We start from the raw sequence: 17,243 nt of genomic DNA on the forward strand, positions 1-17,243 counted from the left end.
ATCTGATAGTATTTTATGACACCAGGGATTATTGTTACACAGAATATAAATATAAGAATAATGTATATTACACACACACGACGGTGACGGATATTAAATAGTGTGACATTTAATTGAATTCGACTTTGTTTAGTTTGTTGATCATGTGATTTTATTTCAGAATTTGAAAGAAGACAAGATAAGACTTTTGATCCGGATCAACGATTTTCCATGAAGTTTTCCAGACGTCTTATTAAAGACGAACACTGGAGATGTTATAACTCCTTGGTGGCGGTAATAACAGCTGATTCGTCCTGAAACGAGAAAAAAATATACTTTTTACTTCATCTATTGAAAAATAAAATCTGTTTTGGGTTTGTAGCACCGCATTATGTAACAATGTAATAGATTTTTAACGCCTTATGTAATAACAGCATATTTTGTAACAACTTGTTTGCAACAGTTATTACAAAATGTCACTTCCTTTTTTTTCTTTTTTTTTTGGGGGGGGGCGTGAAATCATTTGTTTTATTATGTAATAAATTTTACCCTTTTTCTGTACGCATGGTTGTTTAATAATGAGGAAAAAAATAAGATTTAGTTGGACTAGAATTATGTCACTTCTAGTTTGGCTGCTGGATTTTTAAAGTTACGAGATAATTAGAATTTCCACCAGACGTTTCTATTTTATTGAAGAAATTAAACCAGATTGTAAATAAAACTAGATAGTTTGTGCATTTAATCATTTAACCCACGTTTTGTAGTGAGTGTCGCAACATTGTTGCAAGTTATTACAAAATGTAGCGTTATTACATAACGAGTGTAAATGTATTACATTGTAACAAAACGAGTTGACACTGTATTACATTGTTACATAACGAGTTGAAAATGTATTCCATTGTTACATATGGCACCATTATTACATAACGCGGCGCTGCAGGGTTCCGTGATGACTTTGTCCAGTCGGTCTGTGGTTCCGGCCTCCATCTTTAATCCAACATTGGTACTTTTCTGGGTTCCTGCTTTAGTTCCCCAGTCGCCTGTAGCCGCTGCCGCCGCCGCCGCCAGACTCTGTGTTCAAGGGCTTTTTCATCTCTTCGCTCTCGTCCACGATAGAAGTTGAGTTCCTCTGCTGGGTCTGGGTGACGGACTGTGAGGATCCGGACGGAGGCCGTGGTCGTCGTGGCTCTGAATGTGCTCACGGTTGTTCTTAACGCTGTGTAACGCGGTGGTGCCCCGAGGCGCCGGCACCTTAGCACCCGAAGTAAAACCATCCGACACGCCGCCACGCTCCCGGCGCCACAGTGAGGATTTTCTTCTCGCCAAAAGGATTCAGTCGTTCCTACATTTGGTCTTGTGTGTCCAAAAAAAAAATTGTAATAAATTCACCAACGGTCACCAGTTTCAATTCGACGTTAATCGGCGGGTGAAGCGATGTGGTTTTGTGCCTTGTTTTCAAGTTTAATGTCAAACGTGTTGACGACATGTTTCCCCCTTCGTCACGCTGATGTTCATTTTTCAGGGAGAGTTCAATGGGTCTGCGCTTCTTTTTTTTTTTTTTATTATTAACTTGATGATTTTTGTTGTTTTTTTAAGCCTCCATGTGATTTTGGTCCAGATGTTTGCAGCTGCTTCTCTTACAGCTTAAGTAGTACAATCAGACTTTGACACGCGAGGCCTATAAAAGGTGATCTTCACTCTGAAGTTATTTTTCTAAACCTGAAGCTCTTGTTCGGCCTCCAGATCAGTGTGTGTGTGTGAGTAAGTGTGTGTGAATGTGTGTGTGAACATTGTTCTCGCTAATGTTTGCTTCAACTCGTCTCTTTTGCCGTGAACCTGCAGAATATTCTGGTTGCTTTCCTTTTCCTGTCATAACTCAATAACTCACACGGCACCAAACTGTCACGTCGGTCTAACATAATGTTACGTTTGAGATAATGAAATAAATATTGCGATACGAGAGCAGAAGTGTTCTTGTTTTAATATTTCCCTTTATGTCTCTGATCAAAACGGCGTCTTCTGGTTTGTAATTCAGCATTTCACTGCTCATGCGGCTCTACAGCCCCTCGGCAGCGGCTCCGTCAAACTTTCGCTGCATCGTGTGGCTATAGACAATAATAGATGTGTTTTATGTTAACGACCTGCGAAGTGACCTCACATAGTGACTTTATCAACCAATCTGAGGAGACGAAGATGAAAGTGAAAGTAAAGAAAGGTTTCAATAGATCCTCCGTCTCCTCTCACTCTCTGCTTTTCACTTCAGCTGACAAACGTTGACTTTTTAAAGTTTCTTCTTGGCAAGATTAGAGAGAAATGATCAAACCCTTCATGGGAAAAAAACCCCATTCAATTGAAATGGGTTGAAAACAGCTGAAAACTAGAGCTACACTCGGTAGAGCGCATTGGCTCTATGCAGACGCTTATTTGGAATCAGGCTAGCATCACTAGACTGTTAGCCTTTAGCTCATATCAATGCTAACTAGCCTAGCTACAGCACCGTGTAAAACACTGAGCAGGGAGCGTCTCCATGGCAACAGACGCTGATCTCCTTCTCTCAGTCCAACGTTAGCCATCAGCTATCAAAACTTTAAGAACCCCTGCGTTTTTCATACTATAATGAAATTACTAGGTAGATCAGTGAGGCAGAGCTCCGTGACTTGACGGAGTGGTTATTTCCCCCTCGTGATGTCATGAAGGGAAAATCTCAGAATTTTCCTGTATGAGCTCACGTTTGCTAAAAAAGTGAGGAGGATGGCAGACGTTCTTCACTTCTGGGGCCTCGTTGGAAAGTGAATTTGGCTCAATATTAGACCTTTGAACGTGTGAATGAATGATTGTTTTCCCACAAAACATTGAAAAATTGAGAAAGTTGTGGGTTCAAATACCACACAGGGCCTTTGTAGAGTTTGCATTTCTCATGAGGAATTGTTTTTGTTTTTGTTTTCTCTTGAAAAGTTCATTGAAATGACTGTTAGATAAAATTACACGTATTTAAATTAAAGCTACTGCAAACACGTGCTGCACTGTGAAGTTAGCATTCTATTTTAATGATGCAGAAATATCGTCTCCATGCCCCCGAGGGCCTCGCGGTGGCGCTGTAAGTGTGCGCGCGCGCGCGCGTTCCAACCTCCCACCATTTTGTCGATCAGTTTTTTGACACCGGTAAACAAAGGAGCGTCGACTCCCGTCCAACCAATCGCATCCCCGCTGGGACTCGGCGCCGGCGAATCAGAGCGCGGCTCGGTTTGAATTGAATGCTGCGCGGACCAATGGGAGGCTTTGGCGCCTTCCGCGGCGCAGCCAGGTTCCGCCGGGAGGGAGGGAGCGCTCACTCCGTGTACCGTTAGCAAAGTTTCCTTTTAATTTCAAACGCTTTAATTTTAGATTCACCCGGGACACTTATTACACTTTATTACATTTGGGATTATCCGCGTGTGTCTGAGGTAAGTGCTCCCGCCCGGTGCGAGCGTGTGCGTTCCGGCTCGGCGAAGCTTTATACTCGTGTCGGTGGAGAATTGTGGCGTTAGCACGAAGCTAACGGGAGTTGCTCGTTAAATCGAGGGTCGAGAAGTTCCGACTGGTTTCAGAAAACTGCTTATAATCTTGTAAATACGCTGTGTGGAGCACGGCTGTGTGGACGCACGCGTAATGCGGGTCGCGGATTAATTCCCCAGTGTTTAAACAAAAACAAAAACAAACCTTTTTTTTTTTATTGCGGGGGTAAAAGCGCAGGTGTTTCGGATTTACTCGTTGCCGTGTTAACTTGGGGTTCGTGGTCGCGTGCGGTCTCTGGAAATATTGAAAACATTCTGGTTTCTCACTGGAATGAGGCACGTTTCGTAGTTTTTTCCGTGAGTTTAATGAGTTGATGTGGCTGCTTGACGCCTCCCGAGGCTGCATGTTGTCCCGTTACTCGTTACTCGCCCCGATGGCTCTCTGGGTGAAACACTATAATCATCTTATTCTAATTAATAATAAAACACTCATTCACACGTGTTTTCTCCAGTAACACACACACACACACACATACACACACAGGCCTCGTGGCTTTATTAAAGGTGGGCCGTCACAAATTAAAAGTGGTGATTAACTTGTTGTTTACAACTACAGTTGAATTTAAAAATAAACAAATAAATCAAGAAACTCATTATTTGAAAAGAAACTACACGGAATAGGAAGTGAATGGACGGGAAACTGGACATCTGTTGTTACTAGCAGCAACCGCAGACGCTAAAGGAAGTGGGTCACTGGTTAGCTCGCACACCATTAAGTCCATAACACCAGTAGCGATCGTTTAATAGTTAAACTCTTCAACTCCAAAGTGATCGATTGGAAACACGCGGGGAATAAAAGAGTCGTTTTTGCATCGTTTGCTCATTTAGCGAGTTGTTACTCAGTCATATACGTAAAAAAAAAAAAAAAAAAAAGTCTCGTTACGAATTTTAAAACGCTTTGAAAGTTTTGGCTTGATTTCTGCTTTTAATTACTTATTTATGTATTTATTAATTTAGTAGGCGATATCTTAAAGCAAGACGTTTTCCCTCCTTTTTTTTTTCTTTTTGTGGTTTTGAGAGTGACAGGATGACTCACACACACACACACACACGAGCTCGTTTAAAATTGCTGCCATATGTAAAAAACCAAAATAAAACTAAACTTTTTCATGTTAATTCAAGAGAGAATTTCAGGCACAAAAGTTAGAACTTATCCCTTTTAGAGATAAAACATTTTAAAATGTGTGACAGTTTTAAATCCATTAAATTGTATTGAAGAAGAAAACTCTTGCTAGGAAATAAAAAAGTGGTGAAAACCACCGCTTTAGTTCCGTCACGGAGCCATTGTTCCTTCCCGGGTTCACGCCAGGTCTCTGCAGCCCTCCACCCTCCACCCTCCACTCCTCCACCCTCCACCCTCTAACCCAGGGCCGTCAAACTGATTCCAGTTGAGGGGCCACATCCACCTGATCTGACCTCTGGAGGCCAACAAGTCCAATAAAACATGTTAAACTGCAGATCTGGACAAATGTCAAAGTCTTTCCTTCTTTTGATCCTTTTGGAACTGCAGGAATTTGCCAGTCTGTTCTGAAATATACATATTAAAGGAAATCAGATATTATTATATTTGCCAAAAAAAACCCAACCCTCAGTCACCTTATCTGGATATTATATCTTTATTCAGGATTAAAACAATTTTACTAACAGTTTACGTGTCTAAAGTATCACTTCACGTAAATTGGACTCATTGTTTTATTGTGAAAGGCGTGGCGTCATGTGACCTCCACAGATTGCGTTAATGTCGGGGGTCAAATTCATTTTTTACCAATATTGTGTTTTTATTTATTAATTTTTTTCAATCTTTGTTTTTTTTTTCTTTAAATTTCTTTATTCTTTTTAATATTCATACAACAATACAGCAACCAACAATTTCAAATATGGCATTATTGAAAAAATAAGAAAATACACCAACAAATATTCACCAAATTTCTGAGCAATAAATGAAGAGAAAATAAATAAATAAGTACATACATACATGAAAATACTCATTGAAAATAATGATGAATAAGAATATTCTCAATATAAGCTATAGCATATACTTCCATCAAAGAAAACAAAACAAAATCTAGAGTTTTTAGATCAGCCTGTCAGTTTTCATATTTAAAAGACGTTTTTCCCAGGTGACCCGTCCGGTGACTCGCTGGTTAATCAGATCAACTCCACGTCACATGTCGACAGTTAGACGTGTTTGTTTTGAGGTTCAGATCGGCTGTTTGGCTCCGAGGGTTCTCTGGTTGTCAAGGTTCACTGTGGTTCTGCTCCCTCCGGCCCGGAACCGAGAACCCAACCAGAACTGGAACAAACCTTAAAAAAAAACAAAAAAAACCCTGTGTTCTTCTTAAAGTGGGCAATAATAGAATTTCCTCCCCGGCTGGCCTTTTTCCTGGTTTTCTGCTGATTTCAAAATCTAATTAGTCATTTTTTTGTCTAAATCTGTTGAAAATGAAAAAGTTTGACTGAATCTCATCACAACCTGATGTCGTGTTTGTTTGTCGCTCGCAGCAGGAAGTGAATCCTGCGACCGTCTGAATGAACCGTTTCACTGGTTTCACTTCACCGTCGCACTTTTTGCACGAGGCTTGTTAGATTTGAGTGACGTTGGAATATTAAAAGATTTATTTTTAGATTAAAAAAAGCTTTAGCTTATTCATTTATTGTCTTTATTAAGTATAATCCTGTAACTTCAATTAAAAATGTTTGAACATGTGCATATTTTAAACTTATAAATGTTATTGATTTCAATATGATTTTATTTTCCATTAATTGAATATAATGTAAAGTTCTTTTCATTGAATCCACAAACAGACATTGCAATAATACCTTTTCGTGTGGAGTTATATCACATAATACATCCTTAAAGCACAACTTGTAACTCCGTAGTTCCAGTCTAAACATGTCAACAAAGGATACTTTAAAATGAAAAAGCACACTTTTGTTTTGTTTTCGTTCCCGGGAACAAAACCAAACTCTCCTCAGATCAGTAACTTCAGTACAAGTACAACAACATGTATATTACACACATGTACACAGGGAGACGCTAATGAAGACCCACTGCACATAAACAACAATAGATAATGGAAATATAATAAACGCACTGCAAGGCACTTTTATTTGGGCAGAATGTTGAGTATGATTTTCAAAAAAAAGTGAGGAATTCACTGGAAAGGTCTGAGAAGCACCGTCGTCCTGAAACGTGTTCATGGGTTGTGAAAGTGAAACATCAAGTTTATGACGTGAAAAACTCTGGACACAAATATAGCCTCTTATTTTAATGTTTATTATCTGACAGCTGATGGAGGACTTTGGCCTCCAGGAGCCCCGGGACCTTCCGCTGGACACGTTTGTCTCATGTTGCTTGTTCTAACTGGGACCTGCAGTGGTGGTGCAGTGGACATTCAGTGGTCCTGCAGTGGTGGTGCAGTGGACATTCAGTGGTGGTGCAGTGGACATTCAGTGGTCCTGTAGCGGACCAGCAGTGGACATGCAGGGGTCCTGTAGCGGACCTGCAGTGGTCCAGCAGTGGACATGCAGTGGTCCTATAGTGGACATGCAGTGGTCCTGTAGTGGACATGCAGTGGTCCTGTAGCGGACATGCAGTGGTCCAGCAGTGGTCCTGTAGCAGACATGCAGTGGTCCTATGGTGGACATGCAGTGGTCCTGTAGCGGACATGCAGTGGTCCTATAGTGGACATGCAGTGGTCCTGTAGTGGACATGCAGTGGTCCTGTAGCAGACATGCAGTGGTCCTGTAGCAGACATGCAGTGGTCCTGTAGTGGACATGCAGTGGTCCTGTAGCGGACATGCAGTGGTCCTGTAGCAGACATGCAGTGGTCCTATAGTGGACATGCAGTGGTCCTGTAGCGGACATGCAGTGGTCCAGCAGTGGACATGCAGTGGTCCTGTAGCAGACATGCAGTGGTCCTATAGTGGACATGCAGTGGTCCTGCAGCGGACATGCAGTGGTCCTGTAGCGGTCATGCAGTGGTCCTATAGTGGACATGCAGTGGTCCTGCAGTGGATATGCAATGGTCCTGTAGCGGACATGCAGTGGTCCTGTAGCGGTCATGCAGTGGTTCTGGAGTGGACATGCAGTGGTCCAACAGTGGACATGCAGTGGTCCAACAGTGGACATGCAGTGGTCCTACAGTGGACATGCAGTGGTGCTACCGGACATTCAGTGGTCCTGCAGTGGACACCCCCCCACTGCAGCAGCCCCCCCCCCCGGCTGGTAGACAGAGGCTCCAGTAAACCCCCGTCCCGCCTGTCTCTTGTCTCTGACTTGTCTGACAGGTCCGTCAGCAGTTCTGCAGCAGCGCCGTGGTTCTTTAGACCCTGAGGCCCGTCCTGCTGACCGTGCAGAGGCCACCTCATTGTGTCCAGCAAAGCCAAACCAGCCCCACTCTCTAACCCCCCCCCCCCCTCCTCCTCCCCCCGAGTGGCTCCTTGCTCAGGACGTGGCTGAAACAAGTCGCTGTGGTGCAAAGAAACATACATCATGTAGGACAGTTTGTGATCGAATGTTTAATTAACCCTCTGGGGCCTGTGGACTCGCCGGTGCGTCCTCGTCACATGAGCGTCTGAAAAGGCAGTAGCGTCACAGCACAGCCTCGTCCGGTCCAGTGTTTCAATCCGTGTCCAAAGTGCAGATATAAAACTACAAGCTCGTTTTTAAATGACGTTGATCGCCCAAATAAAAGCGGAGATATGAGGAAAAATATGTGTGACCTTTTGTAAATAGTTTTACAAAAACGCCTGAGGCAGTGCTTCTATTTCACTGTAAATATCTGTATAGAACTGTTTGTTCAGTCCTGCTTTGATACATTTGAGTTAATTATAGTTTAGATTTACTTTACAAGTAAACAAAGTGATTCGTTAACCATGTCTGTGACTTTTATAGTCAATAAATCTGTTTTTACCACCCGAATTTGTAATTTTATGGCGTTTTTAGATCCACTGTTTTAATACAGTGTGCCAAAGTGATGAAAATACTTCAGAAATGCATTTATGAGGTTGTCCTGAACAAAATGACACCAAAAAAGGCGCAAGGTTTAAGTATTTTATATCTGAGATATAAAGGAAAAATCAATTGTAGTGAAAAATGGCACAAAATGCTTCAGGCCCCGAAGGGTTAAAAAAAAAAGAGACTTTTATCAATCTTCTAAAAGTAGTGGGAATGATCTCAGGTCCAGTTCGGTTTATTCTTCTTGATCTCTGCTTCCTGGTTAAACGAGGAGTCGAGTGACGGCAGCGCTGAGACTTTTGATGACTTTTGATTTCTCAAGCAGAGTTTTGAACATTCGCCAGAACTTTAAACGTGGAACGCGTCTCTTCCTTTACGACGTTAAAATCCACCTTTTGTGCCGCGGAATGGTTTCTGCCAAGCCGCGGTGGAGTTCCTCCGCTATTCACAACCTGCGCCGCTGCCACTCTGCCGCCCCGCCTACAGGTCGATGAGGATGCCGACGGTGAAGCACCAGAAGGGGGAGGTGGTGATGGGCCGCTGGCCCGGCAGCAGCTTGTACTACGAGGTGGAGGTGCTGGGCTTCAACGCTCAGACTCAGCTCTACACCGTCATCTACAAGGACGGGACCGAGCTGGAGCTCCGGGACCAGGACATCAAGGTGGGACCGCTTCTCCTCGGTGACCCATCAGGGCCGCGACTCAAAGCTTTGATCTTCCCCATTCCTGTCTTTCATCCTGGAGAACATGCCTTCTGATTGGACGGCGTAGTCGGGGAAACTCCTCCTCGTCCGCCATTTTTAATTTTTCACTTCGGTCAACATTCAGATCGTCACATAAACAAATTAAAAACTCACTCGACTTCAGCTAAAACGACGTATTTCTGATTATTTTGACTTTCTAATCTCAAAGTTTCATAAGTTTTTATTGCTCAGATAAAAAGTTGACTGAGCGGGAAGAGGGACGGGATTTTATTTGTTCATATAATAAAAATACACACATTTACTGTTATTAAAAATAAATGTATATGGATAAAAAGTGAGTAATACAATAAGTATGTATGTGGTAGTATAGCAGTAGGGTGTGGCAGCGCCAAACTTAATACTATCAAACTGATTTCAGACTAAGAACAAAGTTAAAATCTAGATTATTATTATTCTTGCTTCAGATTGAAGAGTTTAAAGAGACACTTTCCCTGAACGTTTCATTGAGATCTTAATTATTAAAGAAACTTTGACGTAAAAAGTTTTGTTGGTGGAATTCATACGTTATCAAAGATCAAACATTGACATTAAATCGTCAGACTCTGTCCGGGAAAGTAAAAAGTAAAAGATCCTTAATGAAGAACCTCTGCGCCGACACTGACGGTCACATGACCAGAACCAGGAGACACGCCTCTATTCTGTCTCCGTGTCTTTTGTTTTGACGCTGGTTTTTCTTTTCTTCAGAATGCAGCTGGTTTCTACACTCGCTCCCGCTCCCGCTCCCGTTCCCGCTCCCGCTCGCCGGGCCGCCGCCGCAGCTCCTCCCGCTCCCCGGCCCGGACCGCACGCCGCTCCTCCTCCCGGACCGCCGCCGCGGAAAGCGTCCCGTCGGCGCGCAAGGACATCAAGATGAAGGACACGCTGGAGGTCCGGCTCACCCCCCTGGTGAGTGCCTCTCCAGTGAACACACTGAATGTTCAGAAGTCAATGTGTTGAGTTTTATAAACTAGAGTCCAGCATTATTGACATTAGCATCATTGACATTAGCATTATTGACATTAGCATCATTGACATTAGCATTGTGTGACTAGCGTGAAGCTCAGCTGGTTTGTTCGTCTCAATGTTCCCGAGGGACTGTGTTTCCTGAGTTGTTTGTTTGTTTGGAGGAGCAGCGGGACTTGTGTTATACAGAGTCGGGGTTCCGTTAGAACAGTGTTTTTCAACACCAGTGTTCCGCGAGATCTAGTCCAGATTTCCAATTTCACATTTTCTTCTAAAAAAAACCTTTGCTCTCTCAGTGTGTTGCAGAGTAATGATGTATAAATACTCTTCACCACTAGAGGGCAGCACAGAACTTTGCAGGTGAAATGTAAAGTGACAGACGTCAGTGTGGTTCATCTCCACCTCCTGCTACCATCTTGTATCAAAGTACTGTGTCAGTGACAGTGATGGAGAAGTTTTTGAAAACCAGGATCTCAGCTCTTCATCCATCAGGTCCAGGTTTCACACTGAGGGAGGCACTATTAAAAAAAGTCCTTGCTTTCTGGATTTACTGGATTCCTGTTGATAAAACTTTGATGAGAAAGACTTTGATGTCTTTGATGAGAATGACTTTGATGTCTTTGATGAGAAAGACTTTATATTGTTAATAGAGGCTACAGAGTTTAAATTCTAACATTTTCAGGTGGAGGTGTGACTCCAGAGTTTTACAAAGACAAAAGTGTGTCTTGACTCAAAAAAAGGTTGAAAAACACTGTTAGACTAACGGAGTCGCAGCTTTAACGTCTGTCCCTCCAAAAACTATAGGTGTTGTGAAAATGTTGGTCATTGATAGAATCTGATGGGCTGAAAACGTCTGAGGTCCAAGAAGCTTTCATGTAGAAACCCCTCCAGGATTGTGGGACGGCTGTCAGGTTATCTGATCATCCAGTTCCTCACTGTGGGACATGGCGAGGGGACATGGGGAGGGACATGGGGAGGGACATGGCGAGGGGACATGGGGAGGGACATGGCGAGGGGACGGTCCTCACTCTCATGTCACCCAGAAAAGGACCTGCTGCTACTGAAACTGTCTTCAGCAGCCAAACTCCGCCTGCGTTAGCTCGAAATAGCTCACGTCTCACTTTTAGTCTCGTTACATTTCAAACTCCTCACATTTCACTCGGCATATTTTTAGAAACTCGTGGCGCCGACGCTGATTCGCTGGCTTTTGCTGTGGCGGTGCGTCGCGCGGCGCCATCTGCTGGTCGCTCCCGGGTCCCGGCGTTGTGCGACACCCCTGGTTCAAGCTGTGTTTTCTTTTTCATCCCTCCATCCTCTGATTGGCAGAAACAAGCGGCGGTGGCTGAGAACAGCAGCAACAACAAGCATGAAAAGAAAGAGGGGGAACAGAAAGAGGACAATAACACTTCTGGAAAAGTCCACCAGGTGAGTTTTGTCTTCTAATGACAAAACCAAACTCAATGTTGTGGGAGGAGTTTGTCGTTTGAGGGTTCAGGTGTTTGAAAAGAGACGACCTGCTGATGAAATGTTGGCTTGCCTACAATGGAGGGGGGGTGAGGGGGGGTAGGTGGGGGTGGGGGGGGGGGGGGGGGGGGTTCCAGGTACTCTGTAGGAGAGAATAGGCTTTGAAGTACGTAAGTCCCGGCGAGAGGAATGTCATGACGGGACACATTAGAGGGGCTCCTCTCCGACGCTCGTTCAGACCGTCACGTGTCCACGCTCCGACTCAAAGCAGGTTCTACTGGGGAACGCTAGGAAGCAGGTTCTACTGGGGAACGCTAAGAACCCTGCAGTGGTTCTACTGGGGAACGCTAGGAAGCAGGTTCTACTGGGGAACGCTAGGAAGCAGGTTCTACCGGGAAACTCTAGGAAGTAGGTTCTATTGGGGAACTCTAGGAAGTAGGTTCTATTGGGGAACTCTAGGAAGCAGGTTCTACTGGGGAACTCTAGGAAGCAGGTTCTACTGGGGAACTCTAGGAAGCAGGTTCTACTTGGGAGCTCTGGGAAGCAAATTCTACTGGGGAACTCTAGGAAGCAGGTTCTACTGGGGAGATCTAGGAAGCAGGTTCTACTGGGGAACTCTAGGAAGCAGGTTCTACTGGGGAGATCTAGGAAGTAGGTTCTACTGGGGAACGCTAGGAAGCAGGTTCTACTGGGGAACTCTAGGAAGCAGGTTCTACTGGGGAACGCTAGGAAGCAGGTTCTACTGGGGAACGCTAGGAAGTAGGTTCTACTGGGGAACGCTAGGAAGCAGGTTCTACTGGGGAACGCTAGGAAGCAGGTTCTACTGGGGAACGCTAGGAAGCAGGTTCTACTGGGGAACGCTAGGAAGCAGGTTCTACTGGGGAACGCTAGGAAGCAGGTTCTACTGGGGAACGCTAGGAAGCAGGTTCTACTGGGGAACGCTAGGAAGTAGGTTCTACTGGGGAACGCTAGGAAGCAGGTTCTACTGGGGAACGCTAGGAAGTAGGTTCTACTGGGGAAAGCTAGGAAGCAGGTTCTACTGGGGAACTCTAGGAAGCAGGTTCTACTGGGGACCTCTAGGAAGCAGGTTCTACTGGGGAGCTCTAGGAAGCAGGTTCTACTGGGGAACTCTAGGAAGCAAATTCTGCTGGGGAGATCTAGGAAGCAGGTTCTACTGGGGAAGTCTAGGAAACAGGTTCTACTGGGGAACTCTAGGAAGCAGGTTCTACTGGGGAGATCTAGGAAGCAGGTTCTACTGGGGAGATCTAGGAAACAGGTTCTACTGGGGAACTCTAGGAAGCAAATTCTACTGGAGAGATCTAGGAAACAGGTTCTACTGGGGAACTCTAGGAAGCAGGTTCTACTGGGGAGATCTAGGAAACAGGTTCTACTGGGGAACTCTAGGAAGCAGGTTCTACTGGGGAGATCTAGGAAGCAGGTTCTACTGGGGAACTCTAGGAAGCAGTTTCTACTGGGGAACTCTAGGAAGCAGGTTCTACGGGAAACTCTAGGAAGCAGGTTTTACTGGGGAACTCTAGGAAGCAGGTTCTACTGGGGAACTCTAGGAAGCAGGTTCTACTGGGAAACTCTAGGAACCCTGCAGTGGTTCTACTGTGTGGTTGATGCAGGAACCGTGAGGGTATGGAAGTAAAACTGTGCCATCAGATTGTGAATTAGAATTTGTAACTCTGAATTTTTTTTACCATCGAAATCAGACTTTGCATTTTAAAAGGTTCGTATCTTTTTTTGGCTTCTGGTCTTTTTTTTTCAACATCTAAAAATATTCAGTGTGTAAAAAATTCAAGGTGTCTAAAAATTCAGCTGCAAAAAAATTCAACTGCAAAACAGCCAGAATCTCTGTCGTCATGACGATGCAATCGATACCTGTCTCGTTCACCCAACATCCAATCAGGGGAAGCCTTGTTGGTCACGTGACCAGCTGAATTTTATTACAGCTGAATTTTATTACAGCTGAATTTTTAGACGCATTGAATTTTTTACACACTGAATATTTTTAGATGTTGAAAAAAAAAAAAATCAGAAGCTAAAAAAAGATCCGGACTTGAAAATCGAGAGCTTTTAAAATTCAGAGTCTGATTTCCATGGTAAAAAAAATTCAGTTAGAAATTCGTATTCAGAATCTGATGACAGTTTTACTTCCATGTGAGGAAGTCCAGTGCAGAACCAGGCTGGACCAGGAACCAGGCTGGTCCAGGAACCAGACTGGTCCAGGAACCAGGCTGGTCCAGGAACCAGGCTGGACCAGGAACCAGGCTGGACCCAAGGAAAGTCTGATGGACGTGTTGAACTAAGTTTTTGTTTATTTGAACTATGAAGAATAAGTTCATTAACATCACAAAGTGTCAAAACAGATGTGAAACATAAACACAAAATACTTAAACAACTTGTCTGACGTTCTGATGATCTAACTCTAGGTCTAGATCTAGCTCTAGCTCTAGGTCTAGGTCTAGGTCTAGGTCATCAGAACGTGGCTCTGCTGTCCGGTCTCGTCAGAATTTTCTGGGGATCAGAGAAATGTATGGCGTCTGTCTTTTGTGGCGTTTGTCGTCGTCGCCCAGTTGCCTCGTGGGAAAACACACGACCCCCCCCCTCCCCTCCATACCTCCCTGGCCCAGCCCCTCCCCTCCATACCTCCCTGGCCCAGCCCCTCCCCTCCAGGCTGAGCCGTAGACCTTCAGGGTTCCTGACCTCCCGTCTTTCCTCAAACCCTCGTCCTCCCCTGCAGAAGGCCGACGCTCCGGTGGAGGCGGAGCCCGAGACCAACCAGGGCCGCTACAACCTGCGGCGCAGGAAAGACGCCGGGGACGAGAAACCGGGCCGCAACCAAACCTGGCGCCCAGCAGAGGGAGGCGGCGGCGGCGGCGGGCGGTCGCTCCCGGAGCCCGGCGCCTCCACCCCGCTGGACTTCGGAGGAAGATCGGTACGTCAACTACATACCTGATGGGGATTCGATACGAATATTCCGTGGGGTCGTACAGGAATTACTCTGGAGATATATAATATTTCATTTCACTTGTTATTTATCTGTACTTTATCTTAACGGATCATTTTATCCACCTTTTTAACACTTGGTCACAAACCTTGATTCTCTCCGTTAGAATATTGATCCTCGCAGGCTACATTCACAATCTGCTGTGTCTGTGTGAGCTGGACTGGCTCCGCCCACACACACACGCCCATCTATTGGAACAGGAGGAAGTACTTCCTCTCGTGGAGCCCACGAGAAGGAAGTACCTGCCTGATTGTGGAGGAGGCAAAGGGGGGGGAGGAGCCTACCTTGATTGTGATTGGCTGAGCCCCCGATGACATCATGTAGGGTTTGATTTCTGATTGGCTGCTTGGCGCAACACACTTTTTAAAACCTGGAACAAGCCAGGGAGAGAGAGGACACACTTTTTTAAAGAGGAGAGAGAGAGAGGACACTTCTCCTCTGGGACGTTCCAGGTGTGGAGACGGTCTTTACTGCTGGAGAACCTTCAGGAAGTGGATTTATCAGGATATGAGCCTTTAAACTCGTCGTCAACACCAAAGACGATTTAACCATAATTCCATGTGTGTTTATTGTTAATAATCCCTGGATGTTGACTGACGTCTCCACAGACTGAGGTCTCCCCAGAGACTGAGGTCTCCACAGACTGACGTCTCCACTGACTGACGTTTCCACAGACCGACATCTCCACAGAGACTGACGTCTCCTCTGACTGACGTTTCCACAGAGACTGATGTTTCCACAGACCGACATCTCCACAGAGACTGACGTCTCCACAGAGACTGACGTTTCCACAGACTGACGTCTCCACAGAGACTGACGTCTCCACAGAGACTGAGGTCTCCACAGACTGACGTTTCCACAGACCGACATCTCCACAGACGTCTCCACAGAGACTGAGGTGTCCACAGACGTCTCCACGGAGACCTCAGTCTCCACAGAGGCTTAGAGACGTCAGTCTCCACAGAGACTCCACAGTGTGTATGACTCCGGTCCACTGTCCCGTCCTCCAGGAGCCTACTTCTGGCTGGTCTTCCTGCCGTCCTGGGTGGTCTTCGTCATCCTCCAGGTCAACCTGGACGACCCCCAGCCTGGCCAACTTCCCGCCCCCGCTGCCCCCCCCTGGAGTCCTGGTGGGACTACCCAGGCCCCTCGTCTTCGTCCTCCTCTGGATCTCCTTCCAGGCGTCCTCTACCTCCTGCCTGTTGGACAGGTGAGCGAGAGTAGGCAATTTTCGGAGACCGGTCTTGAACGCAGCGTTTCACCCAGACGAGCGAAACGAGGCTGGTCAACGTCGGTAACCGTGACGACGAGCTCCAGGCCAGTGGCGGGAAAACGCTCCAGATGTGAGGAAGTCCCTGGTTCAGCAGGAGGAGGAGGAGGAGGAGGAGGAGGAGGAGGAGGGAGTTGTCTTTTATTAACCCTTAACATCCTCACAACATCTGGACACACGTCAGTGCTCAAAGCAGAACCAATGTCCACTGGACATCAGCTCAAATTATAAATAGTATGTATTTCTATATATTTGTTAGTAATATTAAATGGGTGGGTTGTTCTGGTGGAGATCACCGCCCGGTGTTTCGGCTTCACCGGTGCCCGTGTTACCTGGTGCCTCCTGCCAGCAGCCGGCGTTAAAAACAAGAGGAACAAAACGTCTTGTCTGTCCAATAAGGACCGTCTTCTTGTCCCCCCTGTCCTCCAGCTGAGCGAGGGACTGCCGCTGAGGTCCGGGAGGAGGCTGAAGTACAGGACCAACGGTAAGACCGCCCTCTTCTTCTTCTTCTTCTTCTTCCTCTTCCTCTTCTCTTCTTCTCTTTCCTCTTCTTCTTCCTCCTCCTCTTTCGTCTTCTTCCTCTTCTTCGTCATGGTTTTTTTTGAGTTTTTCCACCTGTGCTCCCGCAGGCTTCTTCGCGTGACGGTGTCGGGGTTGCCGTGGCGACGGCGGTGCACCAGGGCGTGGACCTGACCTACATCCACGCCCACTTCCTGCAGCTGGCCGTCGCACACGTTCGCGCTCTCGCTGCTGCTCAGCGTCTACCTGTACCTCCGCTCACGTCACGCCGCCGCAGACGAGCTGGCCATAGGAGGGAACTCAGGTGAGGAGGGGGGTGGGGGGGAGGAGGAGGAAGGAGGGAGGTGGAAGGGAGGGGAGGTGGAGAGGAAAGGAAGAGGAGGAGGAGGAAGGAGGTGGTGGAAGGAAGAGAAGGAGGGAGGAGGAGAAAGGAGAAGGAAGGAGGCGGTGGAGGAGGAGAAAGGAGGCCGTGAAGGGAGTGAGGAAGGAAGAGAAGAAAGGGAGGAGAGGAGGAGAAAGAAGGAGGTGGAAGGAGGAGAAGGGAGGAGGAGGTGGAAGGAAGAGAAGGAGGAGGAGGAGGAGAAAGGAGGAGGTGGAGGAGGAAGGAAGAGAAGGAAGGAGGAGGAAGGAGGTGGAAGGAAGCGAAGGAGGGGGAGGTGGAGGAGGAAGGAGGTGGAGGGGGAGGTGGAGGAGGAAGGAAGAGGAGGAGGAGGAAGGAGGTGGTGGAAGGAAGAGAAGGAGGAGGAGGAGAAAGGAGAAGGAAGGAGGCGGTGGAGGAG

The 17,243-nt window shown here is 46.2% G+C and overlaps 1 protein-coding gene across 1 annotated transcript; it reads left to right on the forward strand.

The window, feature by feature from the left end:
• Positions 1 to 3,342: 3,342 nt before the first annotated feature.
• LOC308148377 (delta(14)-sterol reductase LBR-like) lies at positions 3,343 to 16,768 on the forward strand (the record flags this gene model as incomplete). Its single annotated transcript, XM_080521841.1, is given in 12 exon segments — positions 3,343 to 3,422; positions 8,980 to 9,154; positions 9,941 to 10,141; positions 11,525 to 11,623; positions 14,409 to 14,607; positions 15,686 to 15,756; positions 15,758 to 15,857; positions 15,860 to 15,885; positions 16,375 to 16,429; positions 16,575 to 16,584; positions 16,586 to 16,670; positions 16,672 to 16,768. Coding segments are annotated over 11 exon segments (1,114 nt in total), but the record flags the coding sequence as incomplete, so codon positions are not given.
• Positions 16,769 to 17,243: the final 475 nt, after the last annotated feature.

This window comes from Blennius ocellaris, assembly GCF_963422515.1.
Source record: "Blennius ocellaris genome assembly, contig: SCAFFOLD_410, whole genome shotgun sequence".
NCBI classification, from domain to species: domain Eukaryota; kingdom Metazoa; phylum Chordata; class Actinopteri; order Blenniiformes; family Blenniidae; genus Blennius; species Blennius ocellaris.